The 26,518-nt window shown below is 47.3% G+C and overlaps 1 protein-coding gene across 2 annotated transcripts in view; it reads right to left on the reverse strand.

The window, feature by feature from the left end:
• Positions 1-26,518, reverse strand: part of PAPOLG (poly(A) polymerase gamma) — a 522,398-nt gene that overhangs the window by 447,763 nt on the left and 48,117 nt on the right. For both annotated transcript variants that reach the window (XR_013596236.1, XM_078649302.1), the window contains exon 2: positions 15,308-15,463. Coding sequence is in view for 1 of the 2 variants with exons in the window: in XM_078649302.1 (XP_078505428.1) it covers positions 15,308-15,463 (156 nt within the window). In the remaining variant the exon portion in view is untranslated. The remainder of the gene's footprint in view (positions 1-15,307; positions 15,464-26,518) is intronic.

Here is a 26,518-nt window from a genome sequence, read left to right on the forward strand (position 1 = left end):
GTTCGCCGGACGCGCAAAGCCTGGTCCGCCACAGCGAATACTTGGCCAGGACGATATCTGACCATAACCCTTGCTTAGTTTTGGTCCAATGGATGAGGCGACGCCAAGCTATCCAGACGTGGCGGTTGAACCCACTGGCATTGGAAGACCCGGCATTTAAGGCCGATGTGCGCATTGGGGTGGAAGGCTATTTCAATGCTAATGTGGGCACGGCTTCCAGTAGGGCGCTGGAATGGGACGCCTTTAAGGCGGTGATTCGGGGCGTTTGTATCTCAGCTGCCGCGGGAGTCCGTAAGACCCTCCTGCAGGATGTGGAGCGAAGCGAGGGCCGCTTGCGCGACGAGGAACGACGCAGCCACGCGACTCCTGAGGCTCACGGAGCGGTTGCGGCCGCACGGGAGGAAGCGGCAACAGCTATGGAAAAGCTGCGCTGCTTTGACTATAAGGAGTTTCTTGTCCGAGCTCACGCCGAGCGTGACAAGGTGGGCTCACTGCTGGTGTGGTTGGCCAGCCCCGGGACCCGTGGCACTCCGATAGTGGCGCTAGCCACCCCAGAGGGACACATGGCTTATACGCAATCGGACATCAACGACCAGTTCCTCACGTATTATGCGCACCTGTACAGGAGCAGGATGCCGGATCCCCCGGTGGAACTGGAGGAGTTCCTGTTGGCGGCGCAGCTACCCCGGCTCGAACCGGAACACGCGAACCATCTGGGCGGGGACATCTCCGAAGGAGAGATTAGAGTGGCCATCAAGCACATGGCCCGCCGCAAGACCCCTGGCACAGATGGGCTGCCGATTGAATTTTATGCAACCTACGCGGATGTACTGGTTCCGCGATTGCAGGCGGTTTACCGAGAGGCCTGGGACACCGGGTTCTTGCCGGCGTCTACTCGCGAAGCTTTGGTGATACCCTTACTAAAACGGGAGGGTGATGCGAGCTGCCGTTCGGCGTAACGCCCACTCTCCATGCTCACAACAGACTATAAGATCCTGAGCAAGGTCCTTGCGACGCGGCTGCTGGCCCACATGCGCACATTGGTACACTGCGACCAGGCGGGCTTTATTCCCCAGCGCACCACCGCCACCTGTGTGCGCCGGTTGCTCTGGATCATGGGGGGCGATGCCGCTACTCGTCCGGGTGCTGCTGTCCTCTCGATTGACATCGAGAAAGCATTCGACAGTGTTGAATGGCCATACCTGCTCCGTGTACTGGAGGCCTTCGGACTGGGCGAGCGCTTTGTGAAATGGACCGCCTTGCTCTACGCCGCGGCCACTGCCCGTGTCAAGACGGGGGCCACCATCTCAGCCCCTTACGCGGTGGGTCGGGGGACCCGACAGGGGTGTTCCCTGTCCCCCCTGTTATTTGCGCTCGCTATTGAACCACTGGCAGCTCACGCCCGTATGGGCCGAGCGTATGCAGGCCTTCCTCTAAGAGCCGACACCCACTACATCTCTCTATATGCGGATGATTGTTTGCTGTTTTTGGCGGACACGGGCGGTTCCCTACGTGGGGCCGAGCACCTGCTGTCGGACTTTGGCCGCCTCTCGGGACTGAGAGTCAACTGGGGGAAGTCGTGCCTCTTTCCGCTGACGCCGGGGGTGGATGACTCCCAACCGGAGGGCGAATTACGATGGGAATACAATTGCCTCCCCTATCTGGGTACGCACATCTACCATTCGCCGTTGGCCCTCTTAGAAGGTAACATCAACAGAGCAATTCGGAGCTTGCAGGGCTGCATGGGATTCTGGCGGACGCTACCACTTTCGGTCGCGGGACGAGTGGCATTACTGAAGATGGTGGCACTTCCCCGATTGTTATATCTGTTTCGCACTCTGCCGATCTGGATCCCTGCGCCGGTTTTTAACAGACTCCGCTCCCTAACTTCTGGGTTCATCTGGGGGTCGGGTAGACGACGAGTTGCGCTGGCCACGATGATGCGCCGGAGGGCGGACGGGGGACTTGCAGCCCCGGATTTCGAATGGTACTACTTGGCGGCACAACTGCAGTGGCTTACCCAGGCAGTGGCTTTGGCATTCCGAGGTCCAGAGGGAATAGCGGGCAGACTATTCCCGAGACACGTCATCTCCTTTATAATCCTGGGCCAGAAATTAGACCGTACCCAGCTCACACTGGAGGAACGCACGATTCGCAGCTGCTGGCTTCGTTGCCACAGGCGCTCCGGTGCCGCTCGCCCTTATGCCCCTGAAATCCCGCTGGGGATGTGCACGGCCTTTCCGCACGGTGGCGACTGGTCAGCACTGGCGACATGGGAGGAGCTTGGCTTGCAGATGGTCGGCGATCTCTACAAGGATGGATCGCTGCTCACGTTTCAAGAGTTGCGGGACACTTATGGTCTCCCGAGGGGGGGCTATCTGATGCACGCCTCGTTAGTGGCTGGTATTCGCCGACATTGGAAGAGTGGGCTCGCCGAACCGCCGACCTCGGAGTGCTGTCAATACGTGGTCATGGCTGCTGGTACTTACAAGGCCGTCACCTGCCTTTATCGGAGGTTGTCGAATGCTACCCTGCGACCCCTAGATGAGCTGCGAGCCAAGTGGGAAGAGGATATTGGGCGACCAATCCCTGAGTCGACATGGCCGCAACTACTGCGACGGGCATGGAAGGGCACTAGGAACGCCAGGTTCCAGTTGATCCAGTTTGACCCTACACCGAGCATACCTAACACCAATAAAAATGTCGCAATATTTCGAAGGTGCATCATCGCTCTGTCCTAGATGTAGGACGCCAGACGCGGACTTCGCACACATGTTTTGGACCTGCAGTATGCTGGCGGGTTATTGGGAGGCGGTGATGTCCTGCCTGAATGCTGTCACGGACCGGCAGATCGATTCCGAAATGGGCACCTGCCTATTATTATGGTTCCCTCACACCCCCGTACTCGCGTTGCCAGTAAATTTTACGATCTGGGCTTGATACTAGCCAAACGAGAGATCACCATGCACTGGAAATCTAGCCAGGGACCCAGCTACTTGCGTTGGAAGACCACTTTGGAGCGATGGGCGAAGGCGGAGAGTGCTTTGCGGCTGCGACAGGCCAGGAGCCTAGATAGTGACAGGGCACTGGAGGTGGCTAGAGCGTGGGAGGCCCTGGTTGTTGCGCTCCAGCAGCCTGAGGGTGAACTGAGCGAGGACGAGGGGGGAACGCCACGATAAGGACAATGCTTTAAGGGGTCCCTCACACCCAGCGAGGCACACACTACTTACAAGTAACGATAGCGGTTCTGACAGTTCTGGTTCCCCATTGATAGGCGCTGCTTACCTTCTACTACGGTTTCTATCAAGGAAATGAATATGTTTGCACTTAAATGATTGAAAGAGAAGACTAATGGCACACTGGCTAGGGGGGTGGGACACGGGGCGGGATCGTTCTATATAAAAGGTGTCGTGTTGGACTTGTCATGTTATCCTGACTTATCGGCTAACGCCTTTATTGCTTTCTCCTTTGTACTGCACCTTCCGAACTTCACTGCCAATAAAAATTGTTTACAAAAAAAATATATATAATTATAAAGGAAGCGACCCCTTTGGGAAGGGTCGCTTCCTAGGGGCCCATAATTTTTTTTAGACTTGTCTGCTCCCCCTAGGGGCAGATCAGACGGTTTTTGGGCCACGTCAGGTCCCGGGGGGCCAGAAAAGCCCACTAGACACCAGGGATTTTATTATATTTATAAAGGAAGCAACCCCTTGGGCAAGGGTCGCTTCCAGGGGGCATTATAAATATTGTAGACTGTTCGCCTGTTTTTTTTACCGTTTCTGGACCCAGGGGGGGATAGAAAAGCCCACTAGACTGCAGGTTTTTTTTTTTTTTTATAGTGAGCGACGACCCCTTGGCCAAGGGTTGCTTCCTTGGGCCACTTGTTTTCAAAAGTATGTTCTGCCGTGTCTTTATTTGCCCTCTGTCCTCCGTAGGGTTGCTTCCAGGGGGACCACGTTTATAATGATTTATATTCTGCCCCCCTTGGGGACAGACACCCCATTTGTGACATACCCTGTGACATAGCCTGTTGTAATGTGTGTTGTTTTTGTTTCTTCTAATGTGTATTGTTTTTTTTTCTCTTTAGATTGTTGCAGTGTGCGGTTCCGTTACTGGTGGTTCTGTTCTGCTGTTTGTGGTTGCATGTGTTTGGTAAGACCTGTTTTTTGTTCAATTGTAATGTAATCGTTTATTTTGCAAACTGTGTAGTAATACGAGTATGTTTGGTTTCTTTTTTTGTGATTGTAAAACATGTTTTGCATTTGTTTTTGATGTGTCCTTCTGTAGATGTAAGTTTTTTTTTCCTTCTTTCTAGTGGGATATCGTTGCCTATCGTTTGCAGAGTAGGTGCTGGTGAGTGTAGTTGTCTCTTGTAAGTGAATTGTATATTTTTTCTAAATATAAATATTTGTGATAAAGGCTTACATTTTTTATCTTACTTTGCACAGTGTTGGGTTGTTGAGTTGTTTGTGCAGACTCCTTTATTTGTAAGGATAATAGCTAGCTGCCGGATTACTGCTCAGCAAGTTGTTGGAATGCTTTTTGATTCTTCCTCTGACCATGGTCCAGAGACTGACTCGGATTCTGAGCCAGAGGTGGGAGGTGAAGATTCAGGTAGTGAGTTCTCTACACATGGCTTCATCTGATGGACACTGAGTGTTGATGAATCTACTTTTGGTGTGGATGATGTGCCTGTGGTTGCGGAGGACATTGCTGTGCCTGTGGTTGCGGAGGACATTGCTGTGCCAATAGTGCGGCAAGAGACATCTGGGCTGCAGCCTGGGGCGGCTAGACTTCCAGTTGGTGTAGTGAGACAAGAGGCAGCTGGGCGTCAGCCTGCGGCTGCAAGACGTGACGTTGAAAGTTCTGACCTCTGGGTTGCACCGGGCATGGTGCAGCCGGCATTGCCTGAATTTACTGGTGTTCCAGGGTGTAGGGTGAACACTGAAAACTTTTTGCCTATTGATTTTTTCAAGTTGTTTATGGATGATATGTTTTTGGTAGAGATTGTAGAGCAGACTAATTTGTATGCTGAAATTTTTTTGAGGGTGAACAGTGCCAGCCTTAAGCCCCACGCTAGAGCTACCCGGTGGACTCCCACAAATTTGGAGGAGATGAAAGTTTTTGGGTTTAACTTTTTTGATGGGCTTGCTTAGGAAACCATCAATGGCTTCATATTAGTCTACTAGTCCCTTGATGGCAACAGCTATATTTCCGGCAGTCATGAGTCGTGATAGGTATTTGCTTCTGCTTCGGATGATGCATTTTGTTGACAATAGTCTTGCTTTGCCACGAGATCACCCTGATTGTGACCGTCTTTGCAAGATTCGGCCTGTCATTGATCATTTTGTTGATCGATTTCCTGAGATCCTTTATCCTGGGCAAGAAATTGCAGTGGATGAGTCTTTGCTGTTGTTCAAGGGCCGCTTGGTATTTCGGCAATACATTCCTAGTAAGAGGGCACGCTATGGAATCAAACTGTATATGCTGTGTGACAGTGAGACTGGATATGTCTCTAATTTCAGGGTGTACACTGGTAAGGAATCCAGGATTAACCCCCCTGGTTGTCCGTCGACTTTTGGAGTGACTGAGAAAATTGTGTGGGAACTTGGTCCTGGATTTTTTAACAAAGGCCATCATTTATGTCGATAACTTCTACACTGGTGTGCGGTTGTTCAGGGAATTGGCCAAAGTGGACACTGTTGCTTGTGGCACAATCCGCTCAAACCGTAAAGGTTTCCCAAAAGAACTTGTTTGTCGAAAGCTTGCTCGGGGACAGTGCATTGCGTTGTGAGGAGCTTCTAGCTGTGGAGTTGTCAGACAGGAGAGATGTCTACATGTTGACTACAATACATGATGAAAGCACTGAACCGGTGACTGTTTGGGGTCAGATTGCAGAAGTGCGCAAACCTGTGTGCATAATGGAATATAATAGGCACATGGGTGGTGTTTACAGTAGATCAGAGGTTGGAACCGTATGCTGCTCTTCGTAAGGCTTACATTTGGTACAAGAAGTTGGCTACCCATCTTTTCCACTTGGCAACCTTGAATGCTTTTGTTGGGTTCCAGAAATCTTGTCCCCAGTCAAAGATGACTTTTGTAAAGTTTCAGGAGTCTGTAATAGGCAGCCTTGTTTTAGTGGAACAGGCAAGTGTTCCTAGAGTTGGAGTGGTGGAGGAGGTTGCCAGATTGAAAGATCGCCACTTCCCTGATCAAATTCCTCCTACAACTTCAAAAAGACTTTCCCAGTCGGAGATGTAGAGAGTCTGTTGGCGAAGGGGTTTGCGGAAGGAGGTTCGTATGTACTGCCCCGACTGCCCTTCAAACCCCGGGCTGTGTGTACCTGCTTGTTTTAGATTGTACCACACGCAAAATAACTTTTGGGAGCATCCATGAGTGGTAAAGTGAACTGGTTGGTCTTTATTCTTTACAACTTATTGTTCAGTTTCAAAGTTGGCATTTGTGTAGTCTTTTTAGATTTAGTAGATTTGTATCAATTTGTTTCTCTTTTATTTTCAAAAAAATCTAAAGTATGATGTTGGTTTGCGTGTAGTGTCCATTGTCTGACGGTGTGCATGGTTTGGCGCTTGGCTGCCGGTGTCTGTGGACTGGTGCTTGTCTGGCGGTGTCTGGTCTTTGGTTGGGGGTGTGCGTGCTCTTGCGCTTGCCTGGTGTTGTGTTTGGATTTGTCCTTTGCTGGTGGTGTGCGTCGAGTGGCGCGTGGCTGGTGGTGTGCGTCGAGTGGCGCTTGGCTGGTGCTGTGCACCGAGTGGCGCTTGGCTGGTGCTGTGCACCGAGTGGCGCTTGGCTGGTGCTGTGCACCGAGTGGCGCTGTGCACCGAGTGGCGCTTGGCTGGTGCTGTGCACCGAGTGGCGCTTGGCTGGTGCTGTGCACCGAGTGGCGCTTGGCTGGTGCTGTGCACCGAGTGGCGCTTGGCTGGTGCTGTGCACCGAGTGGCGCTTGGCTGGTGCTGTGCACCGAGTGGCGCTTGGCTGGTGCTGTGCACCGAGTGGCGCTTGGCTGGTGCTGTGCACCGAGTGGCGCTTGGCTGGTGCTGTGCACCGAGTGGCGCTTGGCTGGTGCTGTGCACCGAGTGGCGCTTGGCTGGTGCTGTGCACCGAGTGGCGCTTGGCTGGTGCTGTGCACCGAGTGGCGCTTGGCTGGTGCTGTGCACCGAGTGGCGCTTGGCTGGCTGTGCACCGAGTGGCGCTTGGCTGGCTGTGCACCGAGTGGCGCTTGGCTGGCTGTGCACCGAGTGGCGCTTGGCTGGCTGTGCACCGAGTGGCGCTTGGCTGGCTGTGCACCGAGTGGCGCTTGGCTGGCTGTGCACCGAGTGGCGCTTGGCTGGCTGTGCACCGAGTGGTGCTTGGCTGGCTGTGCACCGAGTGGTGCTTGGCTGGCGGTGTGTTTGTGGAGTGGCGCTTGGCTGGTGGTGTGTTTGTGGAGTGGCGCTTGGCTGGTGGTGTGTTTGTGGAGTGGCGCTTGGCTTGCGGTGTGCGTGGAGTGATGCTTGGCTGGTGGTGTGTGTGGAGTGGTACTTGGCTGTCGTTGTGGGCTGAGTGGTGTTTGGCTGGCGGTGTGCATGGTCTGGTGCTTGGAAGGTGGTGTGCGTGGAGTGGCGCTTGGCTGGCGGTGTGTGTGGAGTGGCGCTTGGCTGGATGTGTGCGTGGAGTGGCGCTTGGCTGTGGGCACGGAGTGGTGCTTGGCTGGTGGTGTGTGGAGTGGCGCTTGGCTTGCAGTGTGCGTGGAGTGGTGCTTGGCTGGTGGTGTGGGCTGAGTGGTGTTTGGCTGGCGGTGTGCATGGTCTGGTGCTTGGATGGTGGTGTGGGTGGACTGGCGCTCGGCTGGCGGTGTGTGAGTAGTTACTTTCTGTTGGTCACTACACACACTGCTAGTTGAGTGACACTCCACGCAGTCCATCATTTTGTGTAGTTGCAATGTCAGAAATGTGGGCGTGTGAAAGTGATGGGCCCTTGAATGGCGCTGTCTGCTGGTGTGAGTGTTGAAATGTGATGGGTCCGCGGCGTGAATGTTTTGTATGTGTCACACGTACGAAAGGTGTACGAATGGCCTGTAAAGAGGTTGGTGCCTTGACGTGGCTTTACAGCTCACGAGCTGTGAGTCAGTGGTTCAGTTTATCATACTTTCAATTATACGCAGTGTATTTCATTTTTGTGAAATTACTTGCGAATACAATTGTATGTACTGAATCATCACTCACCCTCGTGCCAAATTCAACCAGTATGTGTGTGTGCCTGCGGATTAGATGGCTGTGCAGTAATATTTGTCTTTTTTCTCTTTCTGAAGTAGGGTGTACCTTGTCCCTTATTGTGATTGTTGTAATGTGCTGCTTTTCCATTCGGATGGTGTCAATGGTCTGGTTTGTATCAGGTATGAAAGGTGCGTGAATGGCCTGTAAAACGGTTGGTACCTTGTCGTGGCTTTACAGCTCACGAGTTGCGAGTTGCTGGTTCGGTTTTTATGCATTTATTTATTGACAGAGCATTTCATTTTTTTGAAATATCTTGTTAATAAAATTTTATGTACTGAACCATCACTCGCCCTCGTGCCAAATCCAACCTGTATGTGTGGCTCTTTGAGGAATAGATAGCCGTGCTTGAATGTTTGACTTTTGAGTAACTCTGTTAAGGTGTACATTATAGCTATAAAAAACGTACTAAATTTAGATATTATTAACCATGGGAGTATATGGTCCTTTCTTTCTGGTGAATTCTATTGTTTTTTATCCACAATCTCCTGCAAACTTTAAATTGTTTGTCACAATTTCCATGCAATATTGTCCCAAGAGTCGCACGCTCTCAAATTGAAAACTTAATTAATTCAAAACAATTTGGTTTTGCAAGGGGTTCCCATGAGTTTTTGGCCCTGGGCTTGGCGGGCATCTTTGGAAACTACCAAACCCAAACAGTTCTGAAAACTAGACACCCGGGGGAGTCCAGGGAGGTATGGCATGCGTGGGTCCCCCAATGTTTTCCTACCCAGAAATCACTGCAAACCTTAAATTTAGGTTAAAAAAACCACTTTTCCATACATTTTTGGGTGGGGTCTCCCTGCCGGCACAAATGTCCTACCACCCAGCGTTCCCCTTGATCTCCCGAGTAAAATGATACCTCACTTGTGTGGGTGGGCCAAAGACCTGTAACTTAGGTGGGGTGCTTAATTTTTCAAACCTAAATACTAAATTTTTTAAAAATTCATTTTTAGCCTGTTCTGCTTTGGGGCACCCACACAAGTGAGGTATCATTTTACTCGGGAGAACAAGGGGAACGCTGGGTGGTAGGACATTTTTGCCGGCACGGAGATCCCACGCAAGAAAGTTTGGAAAAGTGATTTTTATACCTAATTTTAAGGTTTGTAAGGAATTCTGGGTAGGAAAACATTGGGGGACCCACGCATGCCATACCTCCCTAAACTCTCCCGGGTGTCTAGTTTTCAGAACTGTTTGGGTTTGGTAGTTTCCAAAGATGGCCGCCGAGCCCCGGGCCAAAAACTCAGGTGCCCCCCCCCCCCAAAAAAAAAAATCAAGGTAGTTTTGCTATAGGTTATTTTAAATTCTCCACTGTACGATTTGGACCTTTTCCTGTTGCAGCCACTATGCCTACCCACGCAAGTGAGGTACCATTTTTTTCGGTAGACTCGGGGGGACGCTGGGTGGGTGGAAATTCGTTGATCCACGCAGATTCCAGAACTTTCCACCACAGAAATGTGAGGAAAATGCGTTTTTTTGTCACTTTCTTAGCTTTGCAAGGGATTCTGGGTAACAACCTGGTGGTAGGCAGTCGAGTCACCCCATCCTGAATTCCCCTGGGTATCTAGTTTTCAAAAATGTATAGGTTTGCTAGGTTTCCCTAGGTGCCGGCAGAGCTAGGGTGCAAAAACTACAGCTAGGCACTTTGCCATAAAAGGGTCAATTTGTAACTGCAAAATTGAGGTGTGACAACGTTGCATTTTGCACCGTTTCCTGTCACAGGCACAAGGCCGACCCACACAAGTGAGGTACCGTTTTTATCAGGAGACTTAGGGTAATTCAGATTTGTAAATCAACTGTTATTACCAATTGAGTTTATTTATATATTTTTTATTTTAACAGTAAGACAAGAGCAGGCAATACAGATATCCGGTGTTTCGCAGTAAAATACAGAACAGGGCCAGGCGGGGGAAATATACAAACAATAATCACTGTAAGAAGTAAAAGGCCCATCACGGGTACACAACGGAAATGAGCAATCTATTAAGCAATCAAAGCAATCCCACCCGCGTGACCTCGTCCACAATGTTACAGGATAATTAAGCCAGCGAAGACACCCGGACAATAAAGGATTCGTGAAAAAATAAACAGCCCATCTCTCGTAGAAGGAAAAAGACAAAAGGGGCCATAGAACAAAAGGCAAAAAAAAAAAACCCACCCCTAACCCCCCACCCTGCACCCCTGCAATGGCTACGGCCTAACCCCACTAGCAGCGTGCCTGTCGCCCAAGTACTACCCTAAAGGAAGGGAAAAGAGAAAGCGGAGGAGGAGAAAGCAAACACTCCCGGTCTCCCGTACCCCCCGCCAACAGCGACCACCCCGAGACATGGTAAAATCAATATTTAGCAAGTATACAAACCAGTCAGGGGAGGATAAACAACAACCACCCAATTCTCGTCACAATATAGGCACAACCCCGGCATCGCTAAAAGCTATTTTATCGGAACCCAGCGATAAAGTTCAGCCCTGGCCAGTACGGTCCGTCATAAGAGTCTTCGCCACTCGAGCCGCCATTTTGAAGGAAAAGGCAAAGCGTCCACAAAAGTTCTTGTCAGCACAGGAGGATGGAATACAGGATAAAAGTTCACGGCTCGAACGAGGAAAGGTGTCCAAAAACAGCGAGTAGCCCAAACCATCACCAAGGAACTCGTAGCCACATGGAAGACCGTCTATAGATGAGTTAGGCGGCAGCAGGATCAGGCAAGAGACGCTAGCGAGAAGCACGGGCTGGCTTGTCGGTAATAGGGGACCGTCAAGGTTCATGAACTCCGGGTTATGCACGGGGACCTCGACCTCTGATGTGCAATGCACCGCTGGTACCATCTCTAGCTGGAAACCAATCGAGGTGTCGTCCTCAGGTTCCAGGATACCGTCCACTTTCACCATCAGTGTCCGGAACACAGCGACTGTGTGCGAATGGAGCGCCCCAATGGCGGCCACAACGGCCTGCAGCGATGGCGCGCCTTCCGTCCGCTCCATCCCCTCTCAATAGGCGACAGAGCCGGACTGGAACCCCGGAGGCCGGCTGCTCCGGAGTCGCAGGCCACGCAAATCTGATATCAAGTAATGGGCGCTCCTCGTCTTACAGAACACACCTTTGCCGTCAGAGAGGGCCCCAGCCCGTCGACCCCGGGAGGGCAGCAAGGTCTCCGGGCACCGGACCCCCACCACAGCAGCCAGCGTGGCACGCTGGTGTGTCCTCGGTGTAGGTCGTTCAAAGGATCGTCACAAAAAGTCAATTCAGGCACTCTTCGGGAGAGCGGGCTCAGTCCAGGTCTCACGGCCGATGTTGTTCAACTCTGACCCGGATAGTCTAGAAATCGAGGCCCCGGCTTCCACACATTGTTAGGCCAAGAATGGAAACACGGCGTATCTTCGTCAGCCGATGAGGTAGAAATCTCGGGATTGCATCTTTAGAAGCAGTAGACCTTCATAAACAAGGAAATCAGGTGTAAGGTCAGGATTGAAGACAGGATAATCGAGCTGCTGGCGGAGGTCAGCGGAGCCGGGAGCTTACGCGGCCATTTTGATTCGTAGCGTAGCTCCTCCCTACCAATTGAGTTTATGCATTTCTCCCTTCCCAATGAAGGGCATTGTGTAAATAAAAATTTTTTCAAAAATGACCAATAATTCTCATGCTAGTATGAGTATTCCCAATTTTGAAAATGTGCAATTATATACTGTTTCTAAACTCTATAATTTGTACCCAAATCAGAAATACATAGGTGTCTTTCATACAGATTTTTCCATGTATACATTTTCCAAGAAAAAGTGCTCTATACCCAGTAAATAAAAAAAACATTGAAAGTTGCTGCTCAGTTTTTGGATCTGGGTTCGTCGGGTTCTTGGTGAAACTACAAGTCCTATATATCCCCACAACCAGGAATGTATAACGGTATATTGCTTTCCAAGAGCGGTCACAATTACAAAAGTTATAGGTGAAAACGTAGACAAAAAGCTGTTTTTTTCAACAAATTTTCAATTATTCAAAAATTTAACTGTTAGTTTCTATAAAGAAACCTTCATGGATTTAGACAAATGACCGCTTTCTGAATTCAGAATTCTGTCTACTTTTCGAAAATGTATAGCTTTCCAGGATCCATTATTGCTTTCAAACTCCTTTCTACCATTAACTGGAAGGAGGTGGAAAGCTCTAAAAATAGCAAAAATAGGCTATGTCCCAGAAAAATGCCAAAACTGAAAAATGTTGGTTCTCTGACAAAAGACTGTCATTCCCTAAATGCTGAGAAAATGGATATTTCAGCCCCACAAACCCCATTCAGGGAAAACCCCAGAGGCTTTCATTTGCAGCCCGTTTTTCCGAAAAAAACAAAAATTTCACTATATTTTGGTTAATTTCTGGGACCCCTCCAAGGGAATCCACAAACCCTGGGCACCTTTAGAATCCACATGATGTTGGAAGAAAAGGACGCAAATTTGGCGTGGATACCTTGTGTCAAAAAGTTACAGGGGCCTAAGCGCGCACTACCCCAAAATCGCCAAAAAAAGGCTTAGCACAGGAGGGGAAAAGGCCTAGCAGCGAAGGGGTTAATGAAGGAACTGCGATGAGGGCCTGTGTTGGGAAAGTGCAGCAGCAGGTCCGATAAGGCTGCAAAGGCGATGGGAAGTCCTGACATCAGGAGAGGTCATGTGTGGATTCTGCTCTGGGCTGTGCCACTGGGTCCACAGATAGAATGGCAGAGCGGTCCACTTCCAAGGGTCCAAGAGTCCAAGAATGGGGTGGCACCATTTGGCAGGGTAGGACTCACAGTTGCTAAGACCAGGTGCTGGTTACAAGAGACTAGCCCTAGGAGTCACTCAGGAGGTCCTGGGTACAGGTTTCAGGTCCAGTCCTCCCCACTCAAGCAAGAGGACAGCATATCAGCACAGCTGTACTCCTTCCTGGCAGAGTATTCATAGGTCCAGAAGTATAGTGAAGAGTTGGTGTCTGAGGCCCAATATTATACCTGGTGCCTATTTCGAAGAGGGAGGAGCTTCTAGAGGAGTCTCTTTGAAGTGCTCAGGGTTCCTGCCTCCCGTGCCCTGGCTCCAGACCAACTACAGGGGGTATGCAACTCTGTGTGAAGGCAAGCACAGTCTGTTCAGGTGTAAGTGGGGCTGGGCACAGCTCTGCCTCTGTACCCGTCAGCGATGGCCCAACCAGGGACACCTAAGCTCTCTATTTTGTGTTGCTGTCAGAGAAATACACAAAGAACTGCACTTAGCCATTTAGTGCCTGCAGACTGTCTCTGGGTCACATGACTAAGACAGGAAATGCTAACATTCTACAAGTGGATTTTCAATGTTCAAAATCAGACTTTAGCAAAAGAGGACTTTATATTACAATTCCATGGACAAACCTGAAACGTTCCTATGTTAACTTTTGAAAAATTAACCTTATTAAATATAATTAGGTTACCTCGATATTAGCTCATGGAATGGTAGGCCTTGCAATAATGAAAAACAAATTGAAGATTTTCTATCTATCAGGAAATGTAAAACTTAAAACGTACAGGTCATATTTTTTAAATACACTGCACCCTGCCCCGTGGGTTGTTTAGGCCCTAGCCCAGGGGTGACCTATGTGTTAAAAAGAAAGGTTTAGGTCTGGCAAAAAGTCAATTGTCAGGTCGACATGGCAGTTTAAAACTGAACACAGGCTGCAAAGACAGGCCGGAAACAGGTTTGCAAGGCATGTAATTTACAGGCCCTAGGTACATGTGGTACCATTTTACTAGGGACTTATGTAAATTAAATGTTACCAGGCTTTAAGGTGGGAGCACACATACCTTAGCACTGGTAAACTACGCAGAGTCCCAAGGCCAACAGAGACCAGATAAAAAAAATATGGAGTAAGGCAAACTGTTTGGGGGAGGGACCACCCTAAGGCCGACCGGTCGAACAACTGCATTTATACCCAGAAGTGGTACTTTATGCAGATGGGACAGCAGGCTTCAACCCAGCTGACCAAGAGAATAACTGGTCACAACAACTGATTTTGCTTGCCACCACTGCTCTATATGAAATAACCATGACCGGGACAGCAGTGAAGGGTCAGCAATGAAGGACTACTATGGGCCGCCCCTTCAGGAACAGGACGAGTCCAGGACCTCACCCAGCATAAGACCTAGGCTTCTGTGCACACACTTTGTTCAACAAAGCCAGACCAAAAAGAAAAGTCAGGAAACCAGATATACATCTGTCCCTCCCTCCCTTCAGGCTGGGGAAAATAGCAGTATACCAGGCAGGGATCATTTCAATACAACACTGGAACACTCAGAAAAGACCTGAACCGTGTAGGTGCTACCTTGTTGACCTCAACTAAGTGCACATTAAAATAAACAAGACGCCACGCCATAACATTCCTGATATACATGCTCTCATTTACTTGAGTGCAATCTACCTTAACAACTCTACAACAAACATATCAAACTTTTTTTTACCTCATCACTATTTGAGGCAAAACCCCTTCATTGCAACGGAAAAGGAAGTTGTATATGGAACAAATGCAGCTGAAACGCCCCTACCCTTCCAAACAACTAACCGCTACCCTTTTTAATACAAACTTCAAAATCATAGCTTTACGTTTCTTCACATATAAAGTGAATGCAACAGTTAAAAGTCAGCTTTAATCAACTGAAGAAAATTCTGTTTGCCAAACACCTGTCAACCCAAATGCAGTTAACTACTCTACTAAGCCAAGTGCCTGGTTACTTTCCTCTAGAAGTGGTTCCTAGACAATTCGTCAGATATCAAAAGTGTACCATTGTTTAAAGAGTTCACACAACCTTCTGTTAGAGTGAGCTTAAGAATTTTATTCAGCACTTTCTTGGTTTGAAGCTTAAATGCTTCTGAAATCTGCAAACTTATAACAGTCATGCAACATTTCTTTACCTGCACAGAATAGCCAATCTATTCCAACATGGCCTCCCATACAAAAGAGAACTTTCAGGTTGTTCTACCCATTATATATATATATATCACAGCTAATAAACGTAATTTCTTTTAAAAAGACAACATTTACAACTTTTAAGTACCTGTGATTTAATTCTTCACCATCTTCGAAAACTCCAAAAGGCTTCATTGCTTCAATCAACTTCTGCGTATAAATGTGATCAATCTCTTTGGGAGGAGCCAGGCTAATAGGCGAGGTAATTCCATAATGTTTGGGAGGCTGCTCCAGCCTGTGGCTTCTGAGGGTAAAATAATATATGTTAGAACACAAAGCATCAGAGCAATGAAACCACTAGACAGTGTGCACATTTACATAATACTATAAAATTCCACTGTATATGATGTGTTGGAGGACGATCCAGGAGACAATGACAGAGGACACATTTCCTCAAATAATTCTTTGTCTCTTTACAAACCTACCCTTATAAAATGGTCAAACGTGTTGCTTCTGCATACAATTGGTGCATTTTGAACATTGATTGTTATAGACCTAGGCGTGTCATTCAGTCAAAATGAGTTTAGTATTTAATTCATAAACTTGAGAGAATATTGAATAACACTTCTACTTCCTGATCACAAAGCACGTGTAGAACTTCTCATTAAAAGGCGTAATTGAGCCTAATAACCCCTACAGTCCGAAACCAAGGCCCTTTTGAAAACTCAAAGGACATTTTTCTTCTGTATGCATCGTATGCAGTTTCTAGCAAGGTAGTGCCTCTGTAGCTTTCCCCCTTTGTTCATAGTTGCATAGTACAGATTATAGGTTTCATGTGTACAATGTTCTGGAGTAGTGATTTCAGATAATGGCTGCTCCTTTTGGGATAACCATGCTTCAGGGGCACTGGACCCTTTACGTGTATTCCTGAAGGGGAGAAAGGTGTGGCCTCATTTGGACACGTCCCAAGGACAGCCTCATCTCCGAAATGGTTCTCACTTACACCCGTCTACCATCCCCCACCCATGCCACGAGGGACAAAACCAATAATGGGAGATCGGCTGGGTGCATATGCTTTCACTCCAGTTACTCACCACCTCATTGTGTTTTTGGTGCAGCATTACCTGCTGAACACAAGAACACAAAGGCCTACCATGGTAAAAACAGCATGCTTCCAAGGTGTGTACGTAGATCGTTTAATGTGTAAACTGGGTAAATGTTTGTGCTCGTTTGAGTGGTACATCTACATTAGGCATAGTTGCTCTTAATGGTTTCACCCCGATTCGCCAATATTTTTAAATCAGAGTGTGTATCAAACATGCTTTAAAGAACTTGTATTGAAAGTTGCAATTAAAAATTGCATCAGAGTTTAGCACAACTGCCTGTAACGGTTTTATTTTTAAATCTAACTGCAAACAATATTTGAGAACATTTTGAAAACTATCACAAAAATGTGTATCCAATCCCTTTTGCCTGCGATTGCCAATAATCAAAGAGCATTTCTGTGAGCATAAGTAGTGAACATGGTTACATTTTGCGAAATATGTGCTTTCCAATGCATGACATGCTCCTAAAGTTAGGGATATGGTCTGGGTTAGCACAGAGGACGGAATTTTACACGAGTAAGCCAGCAGGCCTCTACTCCAGTAACGCCAATGCTCTAAATCCTAACCCCCAACAAACAGCAGTCCAATGCCTGTCAAAGAAGGGCACACCTCGAATGCTCCTCCAGGTCAGTGTGTTACGTGGCCCATAGGGACATAGTTGTTTTTCACTAACTTAGATTAAGCAAGTTGCAGCTTGCCTGCTGCTTTTCACACGTTACTACAAGTCTTTATTTTTTAAATAATTTAAGTGACTGCTTTCACATGAGAACTCAGCTGTGTTCACTCTCTGCATGTTCTTGGGAATTTTGACTGAGCATTATGTGCAAGGTCGATCAACAATGTCCCTGGTAATTTTGTTCTGGCCAGACCTTAGCCAAAAAAAAGATGCAGCATTTCGGACAAATGAACTTGGGTTTTATTAGAATACACCAATAGTTACCACAAACTTGGAGCGGGACCTTTCCAGGGAGAAGAGCGAGACAGCACATGATGTAGCTCTACCATTTATAGGCTAAGGTGTGGTGTCTGCTGACAAAGCCCAGAGATCTTCTATTATATGATATTTCTTCTTAGCAAGGGGAGGGAGGTTAGGCACTATAGTCTTTTCTCCATGGTCTTTATGGCGACATCTCCCTTCATGATATATGGACTTGCTGCAATGCGGACTATTTGTCCTATGCATTTTCCTACTCGTGGCACATACACTGCATGTTAGGGCACGTTACTTAAAATAAATATTTTAAACCGTTTTGTGTCTGTCAGATCTTATTGTGTATAAGAGAAAGAGTGAGCGAAAGGGTATGTCTTGTTACTGAGATCTGGAAGTGTTGTTTTCTGGGGTGTCTAATCATTTGTTTCTCTGGGAGTAAGTAGGAGAGCAAGTGAGACACTATAGCTAGTCCTGGGTTTGTGGGTACTAAGGTGGTATGAAGACCCAGTCCCTGTACACCAAGGTCCCATATTCCTGCACATAGTTGTGCGTTTGTGCAGAATCCCTGCAACATGGTGCCACCAAAATTTGGTCTGGTACTGATGCGAGACCCCAGAGTAACGCTTATGCTTGTTCACAATCCCCAGACACCGGTATCCAGAGAAGCCTGTGGTGTGAGGACTTAGCCTCCTATATTTGTGTTTTATAGGTTTTTCAAGCTTGAAATTCAAAAGGTTTTCCTTCTCCGACAGTTTTGCGCTACCGCTTTATTGGTTTGTCCTTTTTCATTCTTAATATGGCACAGCCAGTCGCAATTGGGGCACCTAACCACGCTGCAGTTACGGCATTCTTGACTCAATGTGGAGCCCTAATGCAGGAGCTGATTTTATCTTTGTGGTCGAGGCGGATGTGGCTTACTGCTTCAAATCCATCTACTCTTGAGTTGTATTTCCCGCAGGAGATGGGAATGATCATTTCTTTCATAAATATACAGCAGCCACGGTTCCACAGAATTATCGCCCTTATCCATTACTTGAAGTTCCGTTAACAGCTTGAGAGCATATCATCTGGTTTAATGGTGCCCTTCCTCATCCTGTTTTAGTGGTCCGTTTATGCACCTGATCGGTCGAATAGGCCACTTGGCCTCTTTTGGCTCATTTCACCCATCATCCAAATTGTCTTCAGGTTACACTCGCAGAGCTATGTCATTTACATACATCATTAATTCATATACACAGAAGTGTCATACAATTTATGTCACATAATATTAAAGTGGCTCCCGCTGCACCTCAGCCACCTGGACATGGAGGTGGTCTTGTCATTAGTCCCATTAGGAATAATTCAGTGATGGGCAAACGTCCTCATTATAGACATGATTTACCATATTGGCTTGCTGAAAAAGTTTAGCAACTCGAGGCGGTTTTTCCACATACTACACCGGTTGAGAAACACAGGATACTGATAATAAGTTTACAGAGTGGTATTGTTTCTGCTTTGGCCGATTGCACCACCTGGGGGACTGTTTGCTGTGGAGTAGACACTGCTTTGGCACCCCCTCCAAGAGCATTCTACCGAGCGTTCTGAAGAAGGTTAAATATGAACATGGGCTCGTCCGGCCCTGGAATTGGGGATGAGATTTGTGGGCATGTTCCCTATTGTCTCCGATAGGTATTTGTCCATTTTCAAAGGTGAGGCAGTTACCTTGCAAGTGCGTAAACGCCTCTCAGCAGTGGCAGATTTGACAGACAGCGGCAGTTGCAGATTATTATTGCGGATGTGTATACATCATTGTGTCGCAATAGTTTGGGAGTAAGACCCCTTACTCAGGTACAGAACAAGCTCCCTCCTGAAAAGGAGGGGGGGTCCCAGTCTTTCCTAAAAAGGCTTTGAATAAAAATCAGCGGCAGCAACAGAAGCCTGGTTCTCGTGCAGGTTCACCTCCACCTGACACTTCTGAGCATAGATAGGATTTGCTACCATAGTGCAGCAGACACTCCACCAGCGCCTGGAGGCGAAAGCAATTGACACTTATCACAGTAGAAACAGCCGATACGAGAGTCGCTCCTCCAGATAAACCTTCAATTTGGTGAGTCACCACATAGTCTAATTAAACAGAGTTAAAGCAGTGTTTTGGGAAAACCCCACTTCCTCTTATGACATTTTATTGATGGAGGTTGATTAACCTCCCCCATTTGTACTAGCTTCCTCTAGTGGAGAAGATGTCATTTTACCAAGTTTTTCACAATATGTTCCTGATGTTAGAATGCCTTATGCCTCCATGTGGGCTTTAGCCTTAGCCCCAGCGTTATAGCGCAATCAGTCAGGTTGGGACGAGGATTCCCTAGGTCATGTTCCCCTTTGCGTTCTAAACCTCAGCCCCAACCACAGTATCCAATCAAACAAGACGCTAAGGCATCAGTCGGTGAAATCTAGACTCAATTGGAATACCAGGGTGTGATTGAACCCTGTGTTCTATCGATGAATAATCCTTGTTCTGATATTGAAATCGGACGGTTCATATTGTATAGTTTTAGACTACAGACATTTAAACAGTCATGTTCGTACCTTTGCGGTTCAGAACACACATAGCTATGCGTTCGTGATTAACATTGTTCACAAAAAATACAAGACCTTGGATATTTCCGATGGATGGATTCTACAGCCACTCTTTGGCTCCTGAGAGCCGTGATTTGACCGCATTCAGTGCGTTGAGAAATAATCGCCGATATGAGAGATTGCGTATGGGACATAAGAATAGCCAGGTTTGTTTGCAGCACGCATAGTGTCCATTTTGCAAGAGATCGACCCAGATGCCTTCTCGTACGTTGAAGACATTTACTTGACGGATGATTAATTACAGCAGCATCTCTGGCATGTTGACGAGTAATCACACATTTTGCAAACTTCGGTTACAAATCCAATTTTGCCAAGTCTCATATCACCTTCTTGGCAGTTTTTTCTTGGTTACAAAATTAACAATGAACGTAGGGGGTTGGCCCCCCACTTTCTGGAGAAATGTTCACAATTGCAACCTCCATCTACGCATAACAAATTGGTCTTTGCTGGCCTTTTTGAATTTCAGAAGGACATACGTTCCTGATTATGCACAAAGTATCAAACCTCTTTACTCGTTGATACAAACTTATTTCTCAGCTTCTTGTTGGCTTCTGGAACATACCGCAATTCTATGGTCTCTGCAGTCTGATCTGCTTGCGACAAACTTGTGTTTTTTTTAAATACTTAATTCAGCATTTTCATTACAGCAAAGTGACAAGCACATGCGGGACAACTATACATTTCCCATGACTAACAACCACGTGGTGTACAAACGCCGCCCAAGACCACCAACTTCTTGTTAACACAAGAAATCTAATTTAGTCATACGGATTGTACCAGGCGCATTAGGGTTCACTTAAAGTTCAATGAAGGAGGGGGGAGGGGGGAGAGACCCTGTCCCCATAGCTTATAAATCGCATTTGTATACTTCGGCGGAGATGCGTTTCTGTTCTACAGAAATGTTTTTGGACAGCTGTCCACATGGCGATTCCTAAAGAACGCTCTTTGGCTCAGGAAAAACGCATTTTCTTGGTTTCGCCGGCACCTGCTTTAAAACCAGTTACAAAGGCTAGTGTCACAAATTCTAAAGCCTTGCATCCTCGTTGGATACAATGGGCTAGTTCTTTGACATCGACTGATGTCAAACTATCTTCCATCCTACTTTACAGATAAAGGAGTGTTCAGTATGAACATGTTCATCCTCCTCCTTTGTTACTCCCACTTGGTACGTATAAATGCATTATTTACACTGATTGTTCTGCACAGACTGCCATTGGTTCTAAACATACTTATTCTGCCACCTGAGCGATTGTCGCAGGGCACATGGTTGACAGGGATTTTTAATTCTCCCTGGCACACAGTCTCTAGGAGATAGCACAGCTCAATTGGCGGAGCTACGTTCTTTGGTTTTAGCCCTTGTATTTGCCGATCCAGAGGTTTCTACACGATTCGTTTTACTGTGAACAATCCTTCAGTGGCAACTTGTTCTTCTGGACACAAAATGGTTTTTGTGATTGTAAAGGTAGCGCAATTAAGCATAAAACGCTTTGGGTTAAAGTAGCCGCTCTTAAGGAGCACTTGCCACTCACACGTTATTCATATTTTGGGCCATCAACGTGTGGGAGCATATGCTGTTGGTAATTTGTTGGCTGATGAGGCAGACAAATCTGCAGTAGCCACTTGTTCAGTAGCAACAGTCACTAGGTCTACGACTAAAATTGATGATATTCTAGCAGCAATTGCAGCCACGAAGGAGGGAACAGTTTCCCCAGGGTTCTCGTTATTCCTACCACTTGTCGTCTGATCAAGTCCCACTTGCAACTATCCCGTCCATTGGGAAATCAGCTGATTCCAAACAAGGACCGCAGAATTTAATTGATAATTGCCGCACATTAAGACATAGCATCAGCGCAAGCCGGAATATCAGTGACAGCGTCTTTTGCAGCAACGATTCTGGTGGCGTGGTTTGTAGCAACAGGCACGAAAATATGTTCTTTCTTGGGACATTTAAGCCATCTACTGTTGCACATCCACCCCACGCTTTACATCTCCAATCAGCCATGTGGCTGTCCTTTGACATCTAACACTGCATTTAAACACATTGGTTGCAGTGGATTCATGGACTAGATTCCGTTGGGCTTGGCCTCAACGTAGTGCTGATGCTCAAACGGTCATTAAAGATTTGTGTGTCTTTGTCGGGACATTTGCTTGTGGCACCTTCTATTCTGGCCAAGGTCCTGCGTTTGCCTCCAAGACTTACCAGGATGCGATGAAGTCTGTGGGAGTGCAGGTGCAATTTTCGTCTCCATACCGGCCTGAGGGGAATTCTGTGGTGGAACAGATGAACCGTGACTTAAAGCAATCTTGGACAGCGAGAGTCTTGGGAAATGGCAGCGGTTGGCTGACTCTTCTCTATATAGTGTCAATGTGCATTCAATTCCCCTAGAAGATCTCTGGGTGGGCGGACCCCATACAAAATGCTCTTTGGAATTAACAGGTTTGTGCCTAGACGTTGTGGCTGCTGCCGCAACGACGTAGATAATCATTGTGTTGTATTACAGGATCTACAAACAGCTCAGGATTGCCATGCAAGAGCCCAGTTGCCCTCTTCCGCAGATCCAGCAGTGCTGATTCCGGTTCCTGGCCGGCTTCTTAAAGTTGGAGATCCGGTCCGAGAAAAGTTGGAAAATAAAGAAATTTGGCCATCCTACTGGGCACCGGTCAGTCTCCTTGGTTTAAAAGGCACCCGTACTGTGATCCTGCCTCCATTGCCCGGTTGTAAGGAGAATCATTACATTTCAATAGAACATGTCAAGCTACACCACATGGCCATTACTGAACAGTATGCCTCCAAGCAATCCACGCCATGATCTTTCATTGAATCCAAAGGCTTCCGTTTAGTCGTCTACTCCCCAACACATTGAGGGGGCAGATGGAAACTTCAATTGATTTATTACCCTATTTTCCTTCTACATCCACATCTGCGGATATGGAGTATGTTTCTCCCCCAGTTGAGTTCATAATTGACATTTCTGAGAGTACCATACCTGAAACATTCAATGCTTCACATCCCCATTGTTTCAGTTGGGGTCCAGTGGTTATTATGTGGACCGTACTAGCTTTTTCTCTGACGCATCTTCCTCATCATCTGTGGCAAAACCCCCAACACAATAGTCTTCCCATCGCCTGGTTCAAGAAGACTTACATTGTCCCTCCATGGACACGTCTGGATGGTGCGGACGCTGGTGTTGCTCTTTGTGGATTGGGTTTGTGACAGTTTTTTCCTCTTGATTAATGGCAATTATTTACCTGAACGCTCTGCTGTGAACTTTGTTGGAGTTCTAGCCCCCCCAATACATCGTCATGTCATGAAACAAGACAAAGCCCTTATCAATATTTTGGCGTTTCCTGTTGCTGATGGCATTGTTTGGGATAAAGTTTCATACAATATCCATGGCCAGACCTAAATGTTGAACATTCGATATGTTTTCCGCATTTCCTTAGGAGATGTGGTTTTGGCGGACATACACTCGGATTACTGGTATGTTCATGCCGTTCATTCCCAGTTCTCGGATTTGAACTATTACGCTGCTTTCAACACTTAAGACTTGTATTTGAATTCCGAAAATTATGAAGATTTATTCTGTTAACATTATGGCCATCATTTTTTACATAAGACCAAACTCCGAGACAGTTTTTTTTTTTTTTAATTATACCCAGTGGGAACATTGCCCGACACCTTTACAGGTAAGTTCAAAGAAGCAACAAAGTAAATTTGTGTATTTTTCCGTTTACAATCTGTCAGACCCACAGTCCTATTTTTATAAATTAAAGAGGACACCCGAAACTAAATTTATGTTAGCACACACTAAATTGGTTTACTCCATGTCCTTCAGGAATGATTTGTTTGTGAAGGGTTATGATCATTGGAAGGAGACAATGGATTTAAAATCTATTTGGGGTACTAAAGACTGACAAGTTGAAGGCACCGAAGCATTGCATCGCGCTGGTCAGATACCACCTCAAATGTTATTTCTAAATGACATGGTACAGACTACTTGTTAAATATTCCCTCTATTCCATTATTGGCTACATACGATACATGGCAAATACACCAATTACACAATTGACGATTTTGTTGTCATGTTTCAAAATGGCACACTTAACTAGTCTAATATTGACCCCTTGTGATGGTTATTGTGGCCAACCAGCTCCAATGCATGCCAATTGTGCTTTATGAATACTACAAAAGCTTTTACACAAAGTAGGCCTGATCCTCATTTCCAACACTCATACAGTTACCACATACTCAGTGGGTAAATTATATCAGCAATGGTTTTAACATTCCACACTGTCGTCTGTGAAACACCTTTCTCTTCTGTCAGGTGACAAATTTAGCAGATTTTCTTTTACATCCAAAGTCCACTCGCACAAAAAGTTTTATTTATTCAGGGTTTAATGAATGTTGGAAACTGACAAATAGAAGCGGAGGTGTGTCTGCGCCAAATTGATCAAGCTAATTTATGGTTTAACTCTTTTTATTGAAGTCAGTACAAAAAAGAAAAAATTCACAACATGTACATCCTGGTCGTGTGCGGTTAATAAGTGACATAAGAGCAAATGGGGCTCAGTGTAGGCATGTTGCAACATACAAAACCCCGCCTGATAAAACCAGCCGCTAAAATGCAGAGAGAAGGTGTAACAAAATGGAGAACCTCCCGCCCGCCCCCCTTTTCCGCACCGCCCCCCATCCTTCCCCCCCCCCTTCCCTCCCGTCCAGTGCTCATTACCACCCTCAACTTCCCCGCCGCTCCCATCCACTATGTCTCCCCATCTATATCTGCCTTAAGGGTCGGCCTCCTTTGGCTTAGTGAGCCTCAACAGTCGAAGGTACTAGGACAAGTGATTTCTCTGAATTCTGTGATCAAGAGTGATCGAAATGGTTGCCAGAGCTCCTCATATTTATCTCCTTCCCCAGCCATGGGGAGCGATAATTTTTCCATACCCAGTACATGCCACAACCTGTGCAGCCAGCCAGTAATGGAGGGAGTAGTGGTGGTGCGCCAGTGTGCGAGTATGTTTTGCACCGCGGAACCCAGTGCAATGGCTATTTGACGTCCTGCGGGAGCGTAAGGGGTATGTTAGCAGATTAGGAAGCCATAATAAGACATACACTGGAAAGCGTGGAAGCTCTGTTTGAAAGTGTTTGTCCACGTCGTCAAACACCTGTGTCCAGTAAGATTGGAGATGTCACAATCCCACAACAGGTGCACCAGGTTGCCAACTTGGCCACAGCCCCGCCAACAGAATCTCTTTACTATGATCCATCTCGTGCAACCGTTCTGGGGTGTAGTACCAATATGTTATTTTCGTGAGTGTCTGAGCCCAATTTGGTATGCGGAGCGATGTGCTCTATAGGATATCCTCTCCCATTATTTATGACTAAGGACCCTGCCCAGTTCTTTCCCATCGTTCCCTGCCTGGGTTATAAATATGCGTCTGTGTTGTCTGCAGCATCTTATAAAGGTCAGATATGAGTTTAGCGTCTGAGGTGCGGGATCGGAGCCATCGTTCATACGGTAGGAACCGTCTATCTGCGCTCGTCCTCACCTGTGGTTGGAGTGCCCAGTGTCTGACTTGAAGGCATCGCATCCGTTCCGGGAAGCCATACTCTTGTTTAAAATGTGGGAAGGGGATCACAGCCTCTGAGCTATAGATGTGGTATAAGAAGCTGCAACCTGCAGGTCTCCAATGTGTGAAAGTCAATCCCCCTGTGCCCTGGGTGAAGTCTGGGTTATCCACCAGCAGGGTAAGCGGGGATGGGAATTTGTAAGGTCATGGGTAATACTGGTGGCGTCCCACAATTCTAAGGGAACCCGTGTGATGTACGAGGCGTAGAGGTTAGCAGGCCTGTGGGCCTTCCGGAGAAAGGGGATTTCCTATAGTGGGCGGCCTGCCGCAGCCTGGTCCTGGAAGAGCCAGTGTTTCTTCGACTCCCATTTACTCCATTCTACCAGTTAGAGTAATTGCGCCACCTGGTAGTATTTGTGCAAGTGAGGTACCCCCCAGGCCCCCCGATTCCGGGGCTAGCGTGACCAATGGCCTCAGCATTCTAGGCTTCCGGCCCTGCCAGATAAATTGGACAAGTTCAGCTTGTGTTTGCCGGATCCATCCGGCGGGTGGTCACAAAGGTTGAGCCCGGAAAAGAGAGAATTGGGGGTAAGATGGTCATCTTGACTTCTGCAATCCTGCCCAACCAGGAGAGCGGGAAATGTCTCCACCGGCCTATTTCCTCCCAAATCCTCCAGCGGAGTGTCGTGTAGTTAGCCATGGTGGTAAGTGAGGGGGCCAGTTGGATCCCCAGATACGGAACCGTGTCCGATGCCCACTGAATGGGAAATAATCCTTGTAAATAAACTCTTGCGGGGGAAGACAATGATAAGTCTAAGGCAATCGACTTGTCTGTGTTCATTTTGAACCCGGCCACTTTGGCGAAGGCGTCCAGCTCCGCTATACAGGCTGGAAGGGCGGTTTCGTGGGTTTTCTAAAGAGATCAGTATGTCTTCTGCATAGACACTGATGGTATGCGTGAAGCCGCCAAACTTTATCCCTGTAGCTGCCTGATTTTGGAGTATTCTCTGGGCGAGTGGCTCCATATACAGGGCGAATAAGAGGGGCGAGAGTGGGCACCCTTGCCTCATGCCTCTCAATAGTAAAACTGGCCAATCTGTATACATTCACCCGGACTACTGCAGTGGGGGACTTT

Source organism: Lissotriton helveticus, chromosome 6 (genome assembly GCF_964261635.1).
Source record: "Lissotriton helveticus chromosome 6, aLisHel1.1, whole genome shotgun sequence".
NCBI classification, from domain to species: Eukaryota; Metazoa; Chordata; class Amphibia; order Caudata; family Salamandridae; genus Lissotriton; species Lissotriton helveticus.